This window comes from Nannobrachium achirus, assembly GCF_963921795.1.
Source record: "Nannobrachium achirus genome assembly, chromosome: 2".
Classification (NCBI taxonomy): Eukaryota; Metazoa; Chordata; class Actinopteri; order Myctophiformes; family Myctophidae; genus Nannobrachium; species Nannobrachium achirus.
The window spans coordinates 63,092,887-63,111,232 of record NC_137811.1 but is presented as its reverse complement, the minus strand read 5'-3'; the positions used below and the strand labels follow the sequence as shown (position 1 = coordinate 63,111,232).

Genomic DNA, 18,346 nt, shown 5'->3' with positions numbered 1-18,346 from the left:
CAGTCATTTAAGCAGTTATTGGACCGGGGTCCCTCCAGGGCTCTGTACATGGTACAGTCCTCTACACCAAATCTCTTTGACAACTTCTCTCTACTCTAATAATTTCCCAGGTGCAGAATCTGGCCCTGCACTGCGTCTCCACTCCCAGAGTGCCGAATATCAAGTCTGAGGGTCCGGAACGTCTGGGTCAACAGCAGCAGCCGCCGTTCCCCCAGACAGCTCAGCAGCACCAAGTACAACCGCAGCAAATGGCCAAACAGCTACCGAGCTACCCACAGCAGGCCGCCGCTATGACTGGAAAGACTGGAAACCAGGCCAACATGGCGGGCACTCCGGCTGCCTCTGTCGCTCCCTCCTCCTCCTCTTCCACCCCCTCCACAGCCCTCCCTCTGTCCCAGCTCCTCCTGTCTCCCTCGGGTCTCTGTCAGGCCCGGACGGTAACCACGGTCAGCCCCTCCGCCACCGTGACCCACATCCTGGTGCCTACGTCGAACGTACCTACCTCTACCCAGGGCTACCCCGTCGGCTCGGTGGCCCCCAAAGCCAGCGGCAACACCCAGACGTTAGTGGTGCAGCCGCTGCAGCAGGTCAGCGCCGTCGCGGACAAAGGCCCCGTGCCCATCCAGCCTAAGACTGCTCAGGGACACCGCGTGCCTGTCCAGCTGCCCCCTCGACACCCGCCTCCCATCCTGCCGGCCCCTCCCAGCAACAGCCAAGCCCCCCACATCCCGGTGCAGCAGGTGGGGGCCAGGCAGGGCTCGGCAGGAAACAGTCAGGCCGTGGCGTTGGCCCAGGCCCGGCCTGGCAGTGGCAGCCTCGCCCAGGAGAACAACACCCACACAAACTCCAACACCAGCAATATGGTAAACATCTACCTTTTTTGTATTGGGAAGGTTTAAGCACAACACTTTTCAGGTTACATCTGTAATGTCGGCTATGAAACGCCTGTAGTGTAAAATACTACAACCAGTAGTTAATGGGTCAGGGCAATAGTGTCTAACCAAGAGGGAATAGTTCTAAAATCAGTGTATTCATTAATAAACCTAGGGCTTTGGCATATGGACAAAATCCAAACCTGGAAACGACAACTCTAACTATGCCATAACACGCTATTACGATATTCAAAATCCTAGTCGATATCTAGTCTCATATTAGCCTAGCATGGGAAGACTAATATCACTGTGTAGATATTAGTCTGGAATCTCTGTATGGAACCTGTATTTCCAAGGGGCGGATTAAAAAGAATGCCTCTGGTGATAAAGCCACCCCATATTTGCACACTGGGCCCTGATTGGTCCATCGCAACTTCGGAGGGAGTGAAATCCAATCACAGCTGAGTGGTGCCAGACCAAATCTGCCTAGGGCTTCTTTTTTTCAATGGCAGATTCATCTGGTTTCCAGACTAGTCTCATATCACACTATTGATATATTGCCCAACCCTAATTAAACCTATGAATCCCAAAGGGGTATTTATGATGCAATCCAGGTGCCTAAACTAAAGTAAAATCTCAGCAGCATTTAGCGACAGGAATGGAGGGTCCTCCTGCTAGAAGTAATGTTTGCCTTGTTCTCGTGTCACTAGACAAAGCCTGCAGTTGGTTCACTGAAGAGGAAGTCTGACTCTGATGCCACCAATGAGATGGTCACAGAACCCTCGGGGTGTGCACCCATGAGAGATGCTGCACCTACCTTATCTCCTGCACCCACAAAGGACTCTGGTACGTCAACAGACACCTCCTCATCTACCACCTAGGGATGGGACGATATGAAAATGTCATATCACGATTATTGTCACAAAAGAGATAGTGATTTACAACATTATCGCAATAAAATAAAAGGTGAATTGATGACGGAGGACGATATATATAGTCGTATCGTGGAGATTGAATTGAATCGCGATATCGAGGACGATATCGCGATTCAATTCAATCTCCACGATACGACTATCGTGAGTGTTTTTTACACGATAAATGATAATATCGCTTATCATCCCGTCCCTACTAGCACCTACACCTTGTAGGTGTACTTGAAATGGAGTAAGGGAATGTAACTTGTATTGCCTTGATCCCCCACCCTATCCTTGCAGCCTCGGCAGCCTTCACCTGCCCCCCCACCCTGTCCTTGCCCCTGTCCAGAGGGCCCCATGGGGATCGGGACAGGCCCCCACTCCCCCAGGCTGTGGTCAAACCTCAGGTCCTCACCCACCTCATAGAGGGCTTCGTCATCCAGGAGGGGGCCGAGCCTTTCCCCGTACGTACCGTTCCATGCATTTCACTTATCACAGGGGGACACAATGAAATGAATAAAAATAACAATCCAGAATTAAATAACAGTGGTTTTTATTTGTGTTTGTCATTATCATATGCAAGGCACGATTCATCAGCTACTGTATTTTCTCTTGTAGTAATAAAGTTGGTCAGTGATCAGGATCCACTATACAGTATGTTTAAAAGGGTTATTACGACTGGCCGCAAATATCAAGAACTCAGCCATAAACTCACTGTGATAAACTATTTTTTCAGCCTTTATGGGAAGAACCCATGTCTATCCACCCACCCTTTATCGCACCAAGTCTTCTCCAGTCAACCAGATGACTAGTGTTTTCTCCTAGCTAGGCATTTATACACTTGTGGAAAATCCTGATCAAATGAGTTTCTCTTTTCTAATCATCAGACCTGTTCTTGATTCACAGGTTGCTGGACTTCTAAAAGATAGAGATTTTGCTATGGTTGGTCTCAGAGAGAGTGGACCTGCAAGTGAGTGTTGCTTTTTTTCCTTGTTTTATTACCCTAAATCTTATGAATGAAATAATTCAATGCAGATATAATAACACATGTTTTTGAAAATGTCATTCAATTTGATTGGTTCAATTCTGGTTCGACACCTACAGTATATTGTTCTTGTATCCTATTGTTTATAACCTGGTACAAATACACAACAGTACATTTCTTTGGTTGCAAGTTCTTCAAATTTGTAGCAGAAATAACCAACGGATAATTAAGAATAAGAGTATTAAGTAAAAGGCAAAAAAAAAATGATATGTACATTAATAATCATATCACACATAGAGATGCTTGAAGGAGCTGTGTGCAAGGGTCCTACTTCTAAATATTATATCCATATGCATGTGTGCACTGCACTGTAGGGGTGTATCTATTTATGTATATACAGTATGTGTGCATTATGTTGTGTGTGCAGTCTTAATATGCAACGTTTCAGGTGCCTGTTTGTGTGAGATGTTTAAATATTATAGAAAGTGTGTGTGTGTGTGTGTGTGTGTGTGTGTGTGTGTGTGTGTGTGTGTGTGTGTGTGTGTGTGTGTGTGTGTGTGTGTGTGTGTGTGTGTGTGTGTGTGTGTGTGTGTGTGTGTGTGTGTGTGTGTGTGTGTGTGTGTGTGTGAGCATTCACGAATAGTGATTTTTAGTATTCGAATTATTCGACCTCAAAGTATTCGAATATTCGACAGGACTGGCCAAACTGTAAAATATTAAGTATGCAAGAGGCGAACTACATGCTAGCAAAATAGCAGATCTACATGCTCACAACGAGGCGTTGTGAGCATGTAGATCGGCTATTTTCACAATATTTATCTGCGGAACCGAGTCACATTAAATGTAATACCTGTAATTCCAAGTGCTTGTCAGGGTGGGTTCAAATATGTTTGTTGGGGGTCACGGCCTAAAAAGGTTTGAGAACCCCTGGTATTTACAAATTCATCCACCAGGGGCATTGACAACTCATTCTTATGACTTCCTATCTAGCCAAGCTTTATGAACTATATATTTTTTTTAAGAGAAAACAATAAAATAAAAATAAATAAGCAAATATTCGACTTCGGTGAACAACGTCGAATAGTGACTTTGATATTCGAATATTCGAATATTTGGTGAATGCCCTAGTGTGTGTGGTAGGCAGACCAGTAACTGGCCTATGGTGTCAATGGTTCATAACCTGATTGCCTGCGGGGGAATTAGCTTTTCCAGAGCGTACTGCTCTTAGTCTTGTTGTTACTGTTGGTTGATGTAATGTTGTTGACCCAGACATTAAAGTGTGTGTGTGTGTGTGTGTGTGTGTGTGTGTGTGTGTGTGTGTGTGTGTGTGTGTGTGTGTGTGTGTGTGTGTGTGTGTGTGTGTGTGTGTGTGTGTGTGTGTCCTGTGTCCCCCACAGTGATGAAATGTGAATACTGTGAGCGTCTGGCGCCGGCCAGCCAGTTCAAAGGCTCCAGGAGGTTCTGTTCCAAGTCCTGTGCCAAGAGGTCAGATCTACCATCCTATGCATTAGGGATGAGCCCAGAATCCATTTGATAGAAAGACTAGATATTGTTTTCCATGTCGATTTAGGCCTAGAATTATTGAATGCTTTAACCAGTGAAAAATAGCAGATATACAAGCTCACAGCGCGGCACCGAGTGCCGCGCTGCGAGCTTGTAGATCTGCTATTTTTGGAAAAAGTCGTGAAAATGTGTGCTAATCTTTGAATATAATGTATTTTCAAAGCGAACGTTTGTAACTCAAATTTTGCTTCTGGGGGTCCCTGGACCTAGATATTTTGAGATGGGGGTCCGTGGCCAAATAAATATCATTTTGGGGGTCCTTCACATGAAAAAGTTTGAGAACCACTGACATATTAGTCTCTCAAGAACAGACTAACTGAGCTCCAGTTAAGTGAAAAGGACCTTTTCTTTGACGATGGCTGGCCAGATTGCTGACATAGAAACATAGTTTTTTTCAAAAAACCTTAGAAGGATTCAAAAGACACTTATAGAATCGGGTCAAAATTCGAATTTTCACGATTTTTCAAAAATAGCAGATCTACAAGCTCGCAGCGCGGCACCTGTGAGCTTGTATATCTGCTGTTTTTCAATAGTTAAAGCATAAAATAATGATACACAATAATGTGTACCCGTTCTAAATGGGTTAACAGTTAGTTTGGAATATTACATTTCACATATTATAAAACATATTGTATAAACAAAAGTATACTGTAAAAAAAAGTATACTGTATATAAGTATTTTATATATTTTCTCTTGGAATAGTCGATTGAGAATCCCATTATTTTGGGCCACAATGCCCAGCCTGAGCTTCATGTTTGTGTGCATTGTAACATATTTCTCGAGATTGCAACTTATCCCATACAAGTTAATGTATTGCTTTGAAATGAATCATTACGCGTCTTGCATTGCTTTGTAATATCTGTATCACTGGACCTCATGCACTCATAATGCAGGCATTTGTGAAAAGGAAAGCCAGAATCAGGGAAACATAATTGTTAACCAGTCTGTCGTTTTGGAATTGTCCATCTTTGCCCCTCCCAGGTACAACGTCAGCTGCAGTTCACACTTCAGGGAAAGCAGGGTTCGAGCCAGAACGGGGACGGCGCCGCCTCCTCCCCCTCCGCCAGGGCACGTCCCCATGAGGAGCGGTCCTCCGCGCAGGAACAGCTCCGATATCGCCAGCGCTAAACTAGCAGGCCGACAACCACCTGTCAAGGTGAGATCTATTCAAGTCGAGCTGAAATTAAATAGAGATTCTGTACGCTTTTTAGAGCATACCCGCGGCATACTGGGGACATGGTTATAAACAATACAAAACAAAAAAAGCGTTGTCGTATCTTTACATCAAAAAACAATATGACACCTGCTTACATCTGCAGGTAGCAAGCAGTTTCTAACAATATTATGACATCCACACATCAATCAATTCAAGGGGCACAAAGTAGTCATTTAAATAGATTTATATAGAGTTTTGAAGCTAAGCGGCTAAAGTTAGCATTGTATGTGTGTGTTCAGGTGTTCACCATCGCAAACCTTGTTCTGTTTTGCCAAAATACAAGTTTTTACAGGCCTGCTGACTCAAATGTGTTCACTTGGAGGAAAGTAGTATTTGTGACAGCTCCAGATTATGTGCAAGAGCATTTTACAGTGGACTGTTCCATCAATGACATTACATGGAACACACAGTATGGTCTTTGTTTCTCCCCCGAGGGATATTGCTGTCCTGTCTGTGTACTGTACGTCTGCCTGATAGTATGTTAGTGGCTCAACTCTGTAAATGTTTGTCATGACTCGACCACTTTTCAACATTGAAATCATATCACTCTCAACCTTATGTCCCGCCTTCCTATGCTGTTTCACATAGAAATACACTCGTCACAATCGTTAAAAGCCATATCAGCTCGTCTTTAAAAACACCAGCCTCCTGATGACAAAAATAGTTGTAGTTTTGATGTCAATTGTATTTTTCAAAAAGGCACAATTGAACACTGTGTCTCTCAGAGCCTTGCATGTTGTTCCAATTAAAGAGGCAGTGCCATGGTTTTAGTACATCACAAGACCATCAATTATTGACAGCCCATACTCTCCAGTTAGAAACTTGCTCTGTGCTCTTTATATACCTAAATAAAATTATAATATAATATAATACTTTTATAATTATTTGTCATTGGAGTCAACATTACTCCCCTAGACCAGCCAATGTGGTTAAAATATGCAATGATATCTTCCCTGTGTAGTTTTGGTTAGTTTTTGTAAACTGCAAGCTTCTCTGGAAAACGGGCAAATAACAGCGTTCGCGTTCGCTAACATAAAAGCATGTGTTAAGAACATGTCAAGTTTTGCTATTTCGTCTTCGTTTATCCAATGACAAGGAACACCATTTATTTCTATAGCTAGGGAGATTCTCTCGACAATCGCATATGCTGTGCATATTTTACTAATGACTGCTCCAGCAACTTAGAGCAAGGATTCGCGAAAAAAAGAAACAAATAACAATTGAAGCCAGACGCTGCTCCGACAGTTTATCCCTGGGACACAGAAAGCAGCACCTCTGGAGCGTTACCGGTAAGTTAACATTCATCAATCCTTGTCCTAGCTAGTTGTGATAAAAGGGAGGGCAGGTCACTGTGTCCGCGAGTCCGTTTGAGTCGAGTCATAGCGTTTCAAACACCGATTGGGTCACCAGGTCTAGTTGGAGGCATAACGTGTTTCTCTATGATAAACACAAGACAAATTAGCTGCGGACACAAAGTATTCCTAGGTGAAACTAAGCGTATTGTTTAGGGATGAGAATGTTGGAGTTGTCACTAATGGATAAACAGGAAGAGTACAGTGAAATATTTTATCTGTTCTCATACACAATCTATGATCTTGTGTGCAACTCCTGGAGTTAAATTGTATCATGTGAAACAGCATTAATACAGAAAGGCTGTGGAAGGCTACTTTAGAGTGAATGGGCAACCTATTCTAGCTATGGTCACTCAATACAATTAATTACAAGAGGCTACATTTTCCTAGCTTACCGTTCCACTTTCTAAGTAAGGGAATGTTCAAATAATATGAATGAATGAATACACTTTGTAACAGTAGTAGAATGTGTGCAGCATATTATCTGTAGTAACTTAAGGCAGTTGTATTTGGTAGCTAAAAATATTATGCATTATCTGTCTCCCCAGACTTTCAGGACTGTGGGTACGAGGAAATCCCTTAGAAGAGAGGGTATGTAGCCATCTCTGCAAGAATTGTGTACACGTATATCTTTCCATCCCTGTCAAAATGTTGACAAGTGATTGTCATGTCTAATGTAGGTGTCCAGGTGAAATCTAAGCCTGTGGATTCTGCCTTTGAATCTGCGGACTTGACTGCGGACTGTGCCAATGGATTTAGGACCTGGACTGCGGAAGCTGCTATTGAATATGGTGGCTTGAGGCCAACCTATATCAAAGAAGCCCCCCCACCCGAGAAGAGGCCATGTCTTGACTTGCCCCCTTTATCAGACACAGAAGAAGATTCACAAAACACTACGAACTCATCTCACAGGCCAAGTGGTTCCTGGACGGGCTACTCATACTTTACCAAGTGAGTCCTATATTGATGTACCAAAACCTACCGTGCCTGCCAGCATGTTTGTAACCCATCACCCCAACCACACCATGCTTCTTCTGTCTCTCTTTTTGGCCTTTTGTGTCCTGCTCCTCACTAATACCCTCCACCAGGGGTCTTCAATGTTTTCAGGCCAAAGACCCCTTAGTTGAGAGAGAGATGAAGCAGGGACCCCCACAACATTTTCATAGATTCCATATAGTTTCATCATTTGTACAGCACACTCATCGTGTATTTTGGATTCATGTCAATTAGTGTTGTCATATATTTAACCACTTGAACTGCCAATACTTAATAAACTGAACTTTTACTCTGTACTTACCTACAAGCTCACCGATCTATAAGCTCATCGTTTTGAGCTTGTAGATCTGCTATTTTTGGCTAAAGTTCTCAGAATATGGGTGCTAGGGTTCAAGTGGTTAATATAAAAAGGAGAAAAAAGGTTTCTATAAGGAGGAGGACCCCCTGTACTAACTCTGAGGACCCCCTAGGCGTCCCGGACCCCCTGTTGAAGGCCCCTGCCCTCAACCATCCACTCACTCACTCTCATACTACGTGGGGTCATGTGTAATATAACATTTTGATTTGCTAAAATATCAATAAACACCTGTACAGTCTGTCCTGACTGACGTACTGTATATTTCCTGCTTCTCCCTACACAGTGCAGAACCTGCGGGCCACCCCAAGGACGTCCCCAAGTATCTTGTGTACGAGGATTGCCTGCTAAGTCTTTTTCAAAACTGTCCTCTTTGCACCGCCTGCCCCTGTGTGGTGAAGAAAGCGGTGCATGGAACCTATCTGTCCGTGCAGCAAAACTGTCCCAATTGTGGATACAGTCGACGGTGGAACAGCCAGCCGCTTATTGGGAGTAACCCAGCGGGCGACCTCCACCTGTCGGCTGCTATTTCATTCACAGGCTCATCTTTTGCACAGGTGGACAAGGTAGGCTAAGAAATGTGGAAACGTATAAATACGTTTTGTATATTATTATTATTTATATTGTCATTATCGGGTGGAAACCTTATGTCCAAAACCGTTAATTTTGTATTTATCATTTTAAAAATCTAAAATTTTGAAAATTGACGATCTACAAGCACACAATGCTTCGCACCACGAGGCATTGTGTGCATGTACTGTAGATCTGTTATTTTCACTACTACTGTGCAACACTTTTGTATGATAGAGTAGGGCTTAATTTACGAAAAAACATAAAAATGTGAAACTTGGAGATACAAGGTTTCTTCCCTACGGTGACGATATATTATATTATATGCTATCCAGAAAGGGGCAATGAAGTTATTTCAATCTCGATCTCTCACTATCCCTGCATTAGGTCCTGACTGCCCTGCAGGTGAAGAGCATTGATAAAACTACACACCAAAGACATGTACAGAACTACCTGGATCCGTGCATATATTCCATATGGCAGAGCATCCAGGCTGGCCTTCTCCAAACCATGACCTCAAAGGATGTCGTCAACCTGAGGGGGGACTTGAAGGCGGATAGCAATGCCAAATATGTCCCGTACACAGTCCGGGACACAGAAACTGACGATGTCATCGATGTTCAGCTTGTACTGGTGAGATTGGTGAAAATTATTGCATATTTTGCCACTTAAGCCCTATATATACTACTTAAATCTACAACTACAACCTCACAATGTGTCCCAAATAACACGTGTATTGTTATTGTTAAATAGGGATGCCAGGCTTAATACGGTTCATACAAATTCTTACAGCAACGGATAATACCAGCACCCAGGGAACTCTGTAAAAGTGCCTTAAGGACAGTTACGTGAGTGCTAGTAGTATTCTGTCGTTGTCAGTATCTAGACTGTGCACCTGGTACGAAACCTCAGAAATACATTGAAGCGCGTTGGGGCTGTGCTTCTCTACATAAATCTACTGCAGTATAAAATAAAATTTCTTTAATGTAAAGTTCTCTTTAGTCTGCTTTGCTCCAACTGACTCCTAAATAGTAAGACATGTTTCCAATGTGTACAAAATATATATATATATTATTTTTCATGTAATAATAATATTAGCCCCACTCCTTGGGGAGTTTTCTGTCACTATTTGCACATAATGTGATTTGTCCTCTGCATTTACCCATCCTATAAACTATAAACTTAACTAACTATATATACTAACAAGTATGTAATTAACAAAGTGGAAACTCTGTCAACGTATCTCTTCTCTTCCCAGAATGAAGTTGGTCAATTGAACAGAATGGAGATGGAGGGCCTGGTCCGCAGCTTGGACTTTCTTGAGAGCTCCGGTGTGAAGCCTGACATCTTTACCACCAACAGAAACCGACAAGTACATAAATACCTGAGAGAAAAGAAGCCAGAGGTGACACACTGTTATGACGTGCGGCATGTTGCGAAAGGTATAAACTCAAAGCATCATGCTTGTCATCACTGTCCGGCAGAAACCTTGTCGATTCAAAACCGTTACTTTTGAGGAAAAGACTTTCAACCTGGTGACCCCCTGTTTTGGGTATTTCATTATAGGCAAAAATTCTAAAATATTCAGAAATAGCGAAAATAGGTGATGCTTGTACATCGCATGCATCCCATTGTGAGCTTGTAAATCGATACAAACCTTCTCCCTGACAGTGATGTAGTACTTATTATTCTTCGACACATACTTCATATGTTAATCTATTATTTAATTACTCTATTCTGTTCTGTCCCTACTACCCAGATGTCTCCCGGAAGTTGGAAGAACTAGGGAAGAAGAAAGGTTGTGAGATGATCAATAAATGGCAACAGAGTATCGTCAGTCATCTGTATTGGTCTTGGCTGCTGTCTCCTTCGGGTGATTTCACTGTGGCAAAGTGGTCATCGCTACTGAATCACATCCACAATGTGCACGACCACACCAATCAGCTCTTCCCCAAATGTCTCCACCCTCCTATAAAGGGACGCTCAAAGAAGTGGTTGAAATCTGGTAGGTTTATATTTAATTTATTTGTCGTGTAAATTGACATAGAATATGTGTACAGGGTGAAGTGAAGTGATTTCTGATGTTAGTTATTCATTGTGTTCATGAAAGTTAATTTCTTCTCAGGCACTTAAAGGAGGACTTCACCACTTTTCAACCTGTCTTCATATAATAGGTCCTCACTAATGTTCATAATAAAATAGCACAATTTTTTTCTACTCAGTCTGGGTCTCATAGGATAGCTGTCAAATCCTTCCACCGGTGACATCGTTTTTTTTAAACAATATATATTTTTTTTTTTTGAACTTTGTTTTTATTTCAGTTTTGGCAACTTGTACAAATATAATAAACATATTTTCTAAACAATATTTTTGAAAAAAGATATTTAGATTTTTATGATCACGAGAACAATGGCTTCCACTTTAACATTGCAACTTTTCAGGAATAGAAAGCCTGCAGTTTCTATTAGCTTGCATTTCCCATTGATGATGTCACCGGTGGAAGGATTTGACCCACCCACAGCTCTCCTATGAGACCCAAACTGAGTAGATTTTTTTTTGTATATTTTATCATGGACATTAGTGAGGACCTATTATATGAAGATAGGTTGAAAAGTGGTGAAGTCCTCCTTTAAATGTAATGTCATTTAATCCTAAATGGAGGCAAATGTGGTATGTACAATTTCTAAAGCGTCTATATATTTTTTATTCATTGTTTTCAAGGAACTAAACCGTCAATTAAGCTGCAGAAGATCATCCAAAACAAGCGTCTCCTGAAGGATATGGCTAAACTGAGCCCTCTCCACCAGACATCTGAGATTGAAGGATTTCATTCAGTTATTCAGCAATTTGCACCCCAAAATGTGCCGTTAAAATTCAGAGGGATGCTGTGCAGGTAATCACATTGACTCAGATGTTTGCTGTGATTATGTTGTGCAAACAGCAACTGTAGTACAATATTACATGTTTGAGCCTCTATTGTTTTGTGTTTGTTTTCCCCCAGGCTGTACCTCGCAGCCATGCACCACAATGAGAACAAAAGACAGCAACTCCAGAATGATGGCGAGTCTCTCTGCCAACTCTGGTACCCAAAATGTAAAAAGAGAAAACACGCACCAGCAAAGAAGCAGCACACATTGAGTAAGTCTCTAAAACATGTATTTACTAGCCCAGTTCCAGACCCTGAATCGCTAGCCACACCCCTTTAAATTTTTGTTTTGGCGATTCAGGGGTCTAGAATCGCTCTCATTGAAGAGGCCTTCCTCGTTCGAAAATCCCTACGGCGAATCAGCGTCGTGAATCAGCGTCTTGTGATCAGCGTGGGTGGGGGTTTCCCAGAACTCATGTGCGTTTCCAAGTAAACCAGCGCCGCCGCCGCCGCCGCCGTACCGTGCATCGCGTCGCGGTAAAATGTGGTAAATTGTGGTAAAATGCGATCGTATCGTTCTCGCTATGAAACACCAGTAGCAGGCATGTTATGTTGTGTTTGATTACTAGTTCGTAGTGCTCCTATTCTGCCTGTTTCTTTGGTTAGCAAGTAGCACTAGCAAGCAACAGGCTAGCCACTAGCCAGCCACACATAACAACACTACGTCATGTGTTGGTCAGACGGTGAACCAATCTCAGAAGACTGCCTCTTTGGCAACGCCCATCCCAGCAATCGCCCTCGGTGGGAGCGACCTCAGACTGAATAATGAAGTGAAACGAAATGTCAATTCAGGCTGAGTGTCAGGCTATGTATTTACTGTACAGAACTGTAAAACAAATAATGTGCTACCTAAAATGCATTGTTTATTATCAAAAGGTAAATAACTAGATCTCAAAATTACAGACTATGTCCAGGACCTGATGGATGTCCTCTTTGAAGAGGTGCTGACTGACCCAGGACGATATGCAGCCAAGCTGCATGATCTGCCCATCCCACCGCCCTGGAATGCCACACGTGAAACACCAGTCCCACCGCCCTGGGATGCCACACGTGAAACACCCGTCCCACCGCCCTGGAATGCCACACGTGAAACACCAGTCCCACCGCCCTGGGATGCCACACGTGAAACACCCGTCCAGGACACAGTTGCATCAACAAATATTGTGCACTTGTTGGAACTCAAATATCCTGTGGTACATCTGGTGAAACTGCCAAATACCTGCAGTGCCTGGGCTAACCTGTGATGTTGACGTTAATGTAAATGGGTTGTTTTTCAAGTGCTTTCAATACATTCCAACCTCACCTTCTAGCCAACAAATGTATGGATTTTAAGTAACCTGCACAGTTCTGAATGCCACATGTGAAACGCCACATCAGGACGCAGTTGCCTAAGCATTGTAGACTTGATAAGACTGAAACATCCATTGGTACATCTGGTGAAACTTACGTAGGAGAAATACCTGCAGTGCCTGGGGAAACCAGTTATGTGAATGTTATGTAAATAGGTTTTCATGAGATGCTGCTGATATCCACTTATCATGTTTTGTGAGTTTTTCAAGTGCTTTTATTACATTACAACAACCCTACCTTTTTAGCCAACGAATGTATTAATTTCTTAACCTGCACAGTTCTATTATTGCCTGAATTTTAAACTACCTCATCTTTAGACCTCAGCAGATGAATAGCGTGAGGAGCACTGTTACTACTACCAAGGTGTAATACTGAGCATTTTAGGAGATCCTTCATCACTACGCCATAAGGTATTTCATTGAGAAAGCTGTCCAATTGTGGAACTCTACTGTATGTACGGCACACTGATTTATTTCAAAATATCAAGGCACCTCTGTATTCATATCTGTACAACATGTACTCAATAGTACATCTTATCAATCTGTAAACCTTTATTTGAATTGACTAATGCCAAATAAAAGGTTTGGACCACTTAATGCAGCACTGTCGTTGGGTATCAGTGGCCACTTTAGACACAAATAACATGGCAATATCTTTGACTTTTTTACCTAAGAGTCTCTGCAAGCAGCGCTGTGATTGGCCAGTCTTCGCTTTGACAGCAGTTCTGCCTTGGTGCCTTGGCAAATGCTAGGATGAAACTCATTGTCTCCCTTAAACATGGTAATACAGTCAAGCCCCTAGCAGGGACTAAACATAGCAGTCTAAACATTTATGGAAGGATGATTGTTATTGCTTAAACATTTCATTTTGTGGGACATGATATACAGTATTATATACCTGTAGTTGTTAAAATGTTACATGGTGTTGCTTTGAAGTCCTATTTCATACTATAGCCTATGCATGCTTGATCATGACATTTCATTTTGTGGGACATGATATACAGTATTATATACCTGTAGTTGTTAAAATGTTACATGGTGTTGCTTTGAAGTCCTATTTCATACTATAGCCTATGCATGCTTGATCATGACACTTTCTGATCTTGTAGATTGGCTATATACTTTATTTTTTAACATTTAAAATGTTTGCCCTTAATTGCATGCCCAAACTAGCGATACCAGTTTGAAAGAGATTAAAATATATATTTTAGGGTATAGAATTTCCCTCTGTATTGGGAAGACGAGTACATAATGTACTGTACTGATAAGTTTATTTGAAAATAGTAAATATAGTATCTAACTTTTATACTGTATATTGCAATAATAACGTTTTGTTTGTCACACAATCCTAAGTTACACCTGGACAGTACTTGGCACATTGTCTTGGAACCACTGATTTGTACTGTATTAGAGGTGCAACAATTAATCAAACTAATCATTTTAACCGATCATAAAAGATAATAGTTAATCCAATAAAATGATCAGTTAGTTCATTCGTATTTTGGACATGTAATTACAAGGGAAACTTTCACAAAAAGATCGATAGAATAATTACTAAGAAAATAATCGATAGTTGCAGCCCTACTGTACATGCAGACATTTACGTTTACATTTACGACATTTACGTTTCTTTAGTTTTTCTTTATGTTTATTTTGAACTGTATATGTTCTGTTTGGTATCAATAAAGTATATGAACAACGTTCTTTGGTCTATGGAGAATTGTCTTTATTCTACCAACATTGGGTTTATGTATTGTAAAAGGTATCAATGAGAGAAATGTTAACTCAAAACATGTTGCTTGTACTTATCCTACTACACAAACTACAACAATGTTATATTTGAGCTTATCCTAGCCTATCTCTACTACACAGCTGTCTCAGGGATGTTAGAACTACAATGGATTGATGATAATTTTATGTATTGGCTATCCTGACTGTGTCACTGCCTCTTTAAGTTAACCTGTGTGTACCAGTGCACTTTGCATGGCAAAGACAAAACCTTTTACTTGGATTACACCAAAAGTTAGAGGAATGACATGGTGAAAACCTGGAAGGATTGTACAGAGGTTTCTGTCTGAGATTGGAATACAAAATAACTAAATTGTTGTTGACTGGTGGAGTTTAAATGGGGCAGATATGATCCAAAAATGATTTTTCTTTTTTTAAAACCCTGCCTGTCTCTTTCTCTAGTGTCGTTCTGAGTCGAGTCGTTCTGAGGACGTGTCTAGTGACGCGGAGGAGGATGAGGACGAGGAAGATGACTCTCCTTCGCTCTCCCCAAGCTCCTCCGTCTCCTGCCCCAGACCCGCCCACAACGGGCCTCAGTCCGACAGCCCCGCCCCTACCGGCCTGCCATTGGATGGCGCCGGCTTCCTTCCCGGCAGCCCTGCTCAGTGGAATGTGGAAGAAGTGTGCAGGTTCATCTCTTCACTTCAAGGTCAGTGGAGCGCAGATCTTCCTCTTGGCAGAACAATGTTCCTCTGGCTAAATGTGTGTTTTAGGACTACACGCCGGTTATGACTCAAATTATATTCTGGATGATTTTTGGATATCATTATTAATGTTCTATTTTATTGTGAGAAAATACACGAAGGAACGTTTTGAACCTATTCAAATACTTTAATGATAAATTGGGGTCCCCTCTTTAGTGACGCTTCCTGAGAATCCTGAGAATTCCCTTTCCCATCATGTTTCTCTTCGCTCGATTGAGGGTCTAAGGAAAAGAGGGAGTTGTTTGTTTCCTTTGTTAACCCATTTAGGCCTAGAATTATTTAATGCTTTAACTATTGAAAAATAGCAGATCTACAAGCTCACAGCACGGCACTCGGGCTTGTAGATCTGCTAATTTTGAAAAATCAGGATTTATTTTTTTGTGTGCAAGTCTTTTTAAAAGCGAACATTTTTAACTCAAATATTTGCTTCTGGCTGGTCCCTGGAACAACATATTTTGAGATGGGGGCCAAATACATGTAATTTTGGGGGTCCTTGACATGAAAATGTTTGAGAACCAGTGATTTAGAAGACATTTATGTGAGACCTGTAGGCCCTTTGAAACACTCATGAAGAACTTATACATAACTTACATCTCCGTGTGTGTACCCAGGCTGTGAGGAGCTGGCGGCCCAGTTCCTGTCCCAGGAGATCGACGGCCAGGCCTTGATGCTGCTGCGAGAGGACCACCTCATCTCCACCATGAACATCAAGCTGGGCCCCGCTCTGAAGATCTGTGCCTCCATCAACAGCCTACGAGAATGAGGTTGGCCATCAACCCCGCAGAGGAAAGACAACGGGAGGGCTCTTCTTCTTCTTTTGTGACTTCAAACTGGAACTTTGGAATCAGACCTGCCCCTCCCCTCGATACAGAACAACAGAGGATTGAGAACCATTGGGAGGGTGGAGGTCGTGTTACAGTAGTGCCCTATCAATCATCCGTAATACAGGATATAAAGATGAATGTATGTCCAGACAGAGGAGGAGGAGAAATGGTGGATTCTTTTTTTTTTTTATTCTTTTGTCTCTTCTTTCTGGATGTTGAATGTGCAAAAGTGTGGACTGTTGGTTAAAGTGTGAGTGAGTCTTCGGTCTAATAGTCTGTCTAATGAAGTATCCATGTCTGTAGAGGGAATTAGTGAATGATTTGTCTTGTCTGTCATTGTCAGTAGACACATTATCTATGTATACACTCGTCCCTGTACTCAGCAGTGTAACAGGGACTTGGAGGGCTGTTCCTTACCCTAACTCTTCCAATGTCACTTTTGACCCCGGGAGTATTGCCGAGAGCTTCTCGGTTGAGGCAGAAGTACAGAATTTGAATTCTTGGTACCGATTATTATCCATGAAGTGGTAGGGAGATCAATTATGACGGTAAAGTATTTGTCTTCTCAATGCACTTGGACTCCATCACCAGCTCAGCGGTTCACATTTGCTCCTCTACGAACGGAAGAATAATTTAAAAAAATCTAAATACAAAGAACGGTTTTCTGTAAAATCACTTTTTAAATTTGGTAAATAGAAGGGTGAATGTACTGTTGGTGCAAGACCTGCGCTAATCGGCGTTAGTTCTGCTAGCTAGGACAGTTCTTCTATAGGGTTTTAAAAAAAGAAAGAAATGTTGCCTTTTTACTGTATCTCAAACGGTGCTTTAACTCTTGTGTTATGATTTGGATTCCATTCCATTTCAGTTTTGTATTTACGTAACAACGTTTTAGCTTTTTAGGAGACGTTCAAACAAACCTAGGCTCCAATCATATAGATGAAAGGACACTCAAAAAGCCTGGTTTTCTCTTTATTCTTGTATTTCGACGGTTATATATTTCCTTTTGTATCGTTCTTTTCCTGTTGTACTACTATCAAAGTTATTTTTCAGAGGGCAGTTTTTCACGGATAGGACAACGTAGTGTTTCAGTAGCTTTATTCGACTTAACTACCTGAAGATGGGTATTCCTGGGTTTGCTCTCTCAGGGGATCAATGGGGAATGCTCTGTCTACCTTTTATGCAGTATCAATAAACCATACCTTATTATTGCCCGAGTGCTTCTTTGGTTTTATTCACTTGTGTATAAAAGCAGTGATTCTCAAACCTTTTCACTTCAAGGACCCCCAAATTGATAATGCATTATGCCACTGGCCCCCATTTGATTCTCCCATGGAACCTGGATCCCATCTGTGTCACTCTAGATTTTAACCACTTTAACCAATATTTTATGCTTTAACTATAAAAATAGTAGTTATACAAGCTCACAGCCGCTGCTATTTTGAAAAAATAACCCAACTTTTTGCAAATCTTTGAATATCTTTTTTTTTTAAATCGAACGTTTGTAACTCAAATCTTTCTTTCTCAGCGTCCCTGGAACACTATTTTGAGATGGGGCGTCCGGTCAAATATAATTCTAGGGGTCCTTGACATTAAAAGGTTTGAGCACCACTGATATAGAATACTTTTTTAGGTATTTTTCAGGTCTTAAAGGATTAAAATCCCTGACTGGGACTCCAATCTACACTCTTGAGAGTGTAAAATGGCCCAGGTCCATTTGGTTCCATTTTACACACAACAGTTGCAGATCTGTAAGGATCCATTTGGACCCCTGGTGGTCCCCGGACCCAATGTTGAGAAATTGCGTGTAAAATCACAACAGGACAATTTGCGACATATTTATAATTTATTCACATTTGAGTTTGTGCAACAGAATGGCACAGTAACATATTAAATTCACCAAAACTGACATATCACAGTTATAACCTTTAGTA

At 41.7% G+C, this 18,346-nt stretch overlaps 2 protein-coding genes across 3 annotated transcripts in view; both read left to right on the top strand.

Moving 5' to 3' along the window:
* Window positions 1–17,568, top strand: part of phc1 (polyhomeotic homolog 1) — a 29,903-nt gene extending 12,335 nt beyond the window's left edge. Inside the window, exons 7-14 of one of the 2 annotated variants that reach the window (XM_080737713.1) lie at window positions 111–863; window positions 1,583–1,718; window positions 2,087–2,250; window positions 2,693–2,756; window positions 4,169–4,256; window positions 5,317–5,491; window positions 15,290–15,536; window positions 16,203–17,568. In XM_080737713.1, coding sequence (XP_080593839.1) covers window positions 111–863; window positions 1,583–1,718; window positions 2,087–2,250; window positions 2,693–2,756; window positions 4,169–4,256; window positions 5,317–5,491; window positions 15,290–15,536; window positions 16,203–16,354 — 1,779 coding nt within the window. In that variant the 3' untranslated portion in view covers window positions 16,355–17,568. Of the gene's footprint in view, window positions 1–110; window positions 864–1,582; window positions 1,719–2,086; window positions 2,251–2,692; window positions 2,757–4,168; window positions 4,257–5,316; window positions 5,492–15,289; window positions 15,537–15,747 lie in introns of both variants that reach the window. The other variant, XM_080737714.1, reaches the window with a different exon arrangement.
* On the top strand, window positions 7,410–13,970 carry LOC308294869 (uncharacterized protein). Its single transcript, XM_080737774.1, has 9 exons — window positions 7,410–7,494; window positions 7,584–7,854; window positions 8,541–8,820; window positions 9,212–9,457; window positions 10,083–10,266; window positions 10,584–10,829; window positions 11,546–11,717; window positions 11,826–11,962; window positions 12,654–13,970. The coding sequence occupies exons 1-9, from the start codon at window positions 7,431–7,433 to the stop codon at window positions 12,992–12,994; spliced, it is 1,941 nt and encodes a 646-aa protein (XP_080593900.1). The 5' UTR covers window positions 7,410–7,430; the 3' UTR covers window positions 12,995–13,970.
* Window positions 17,569–18,346: the final 778 nt, after the last annotated feature.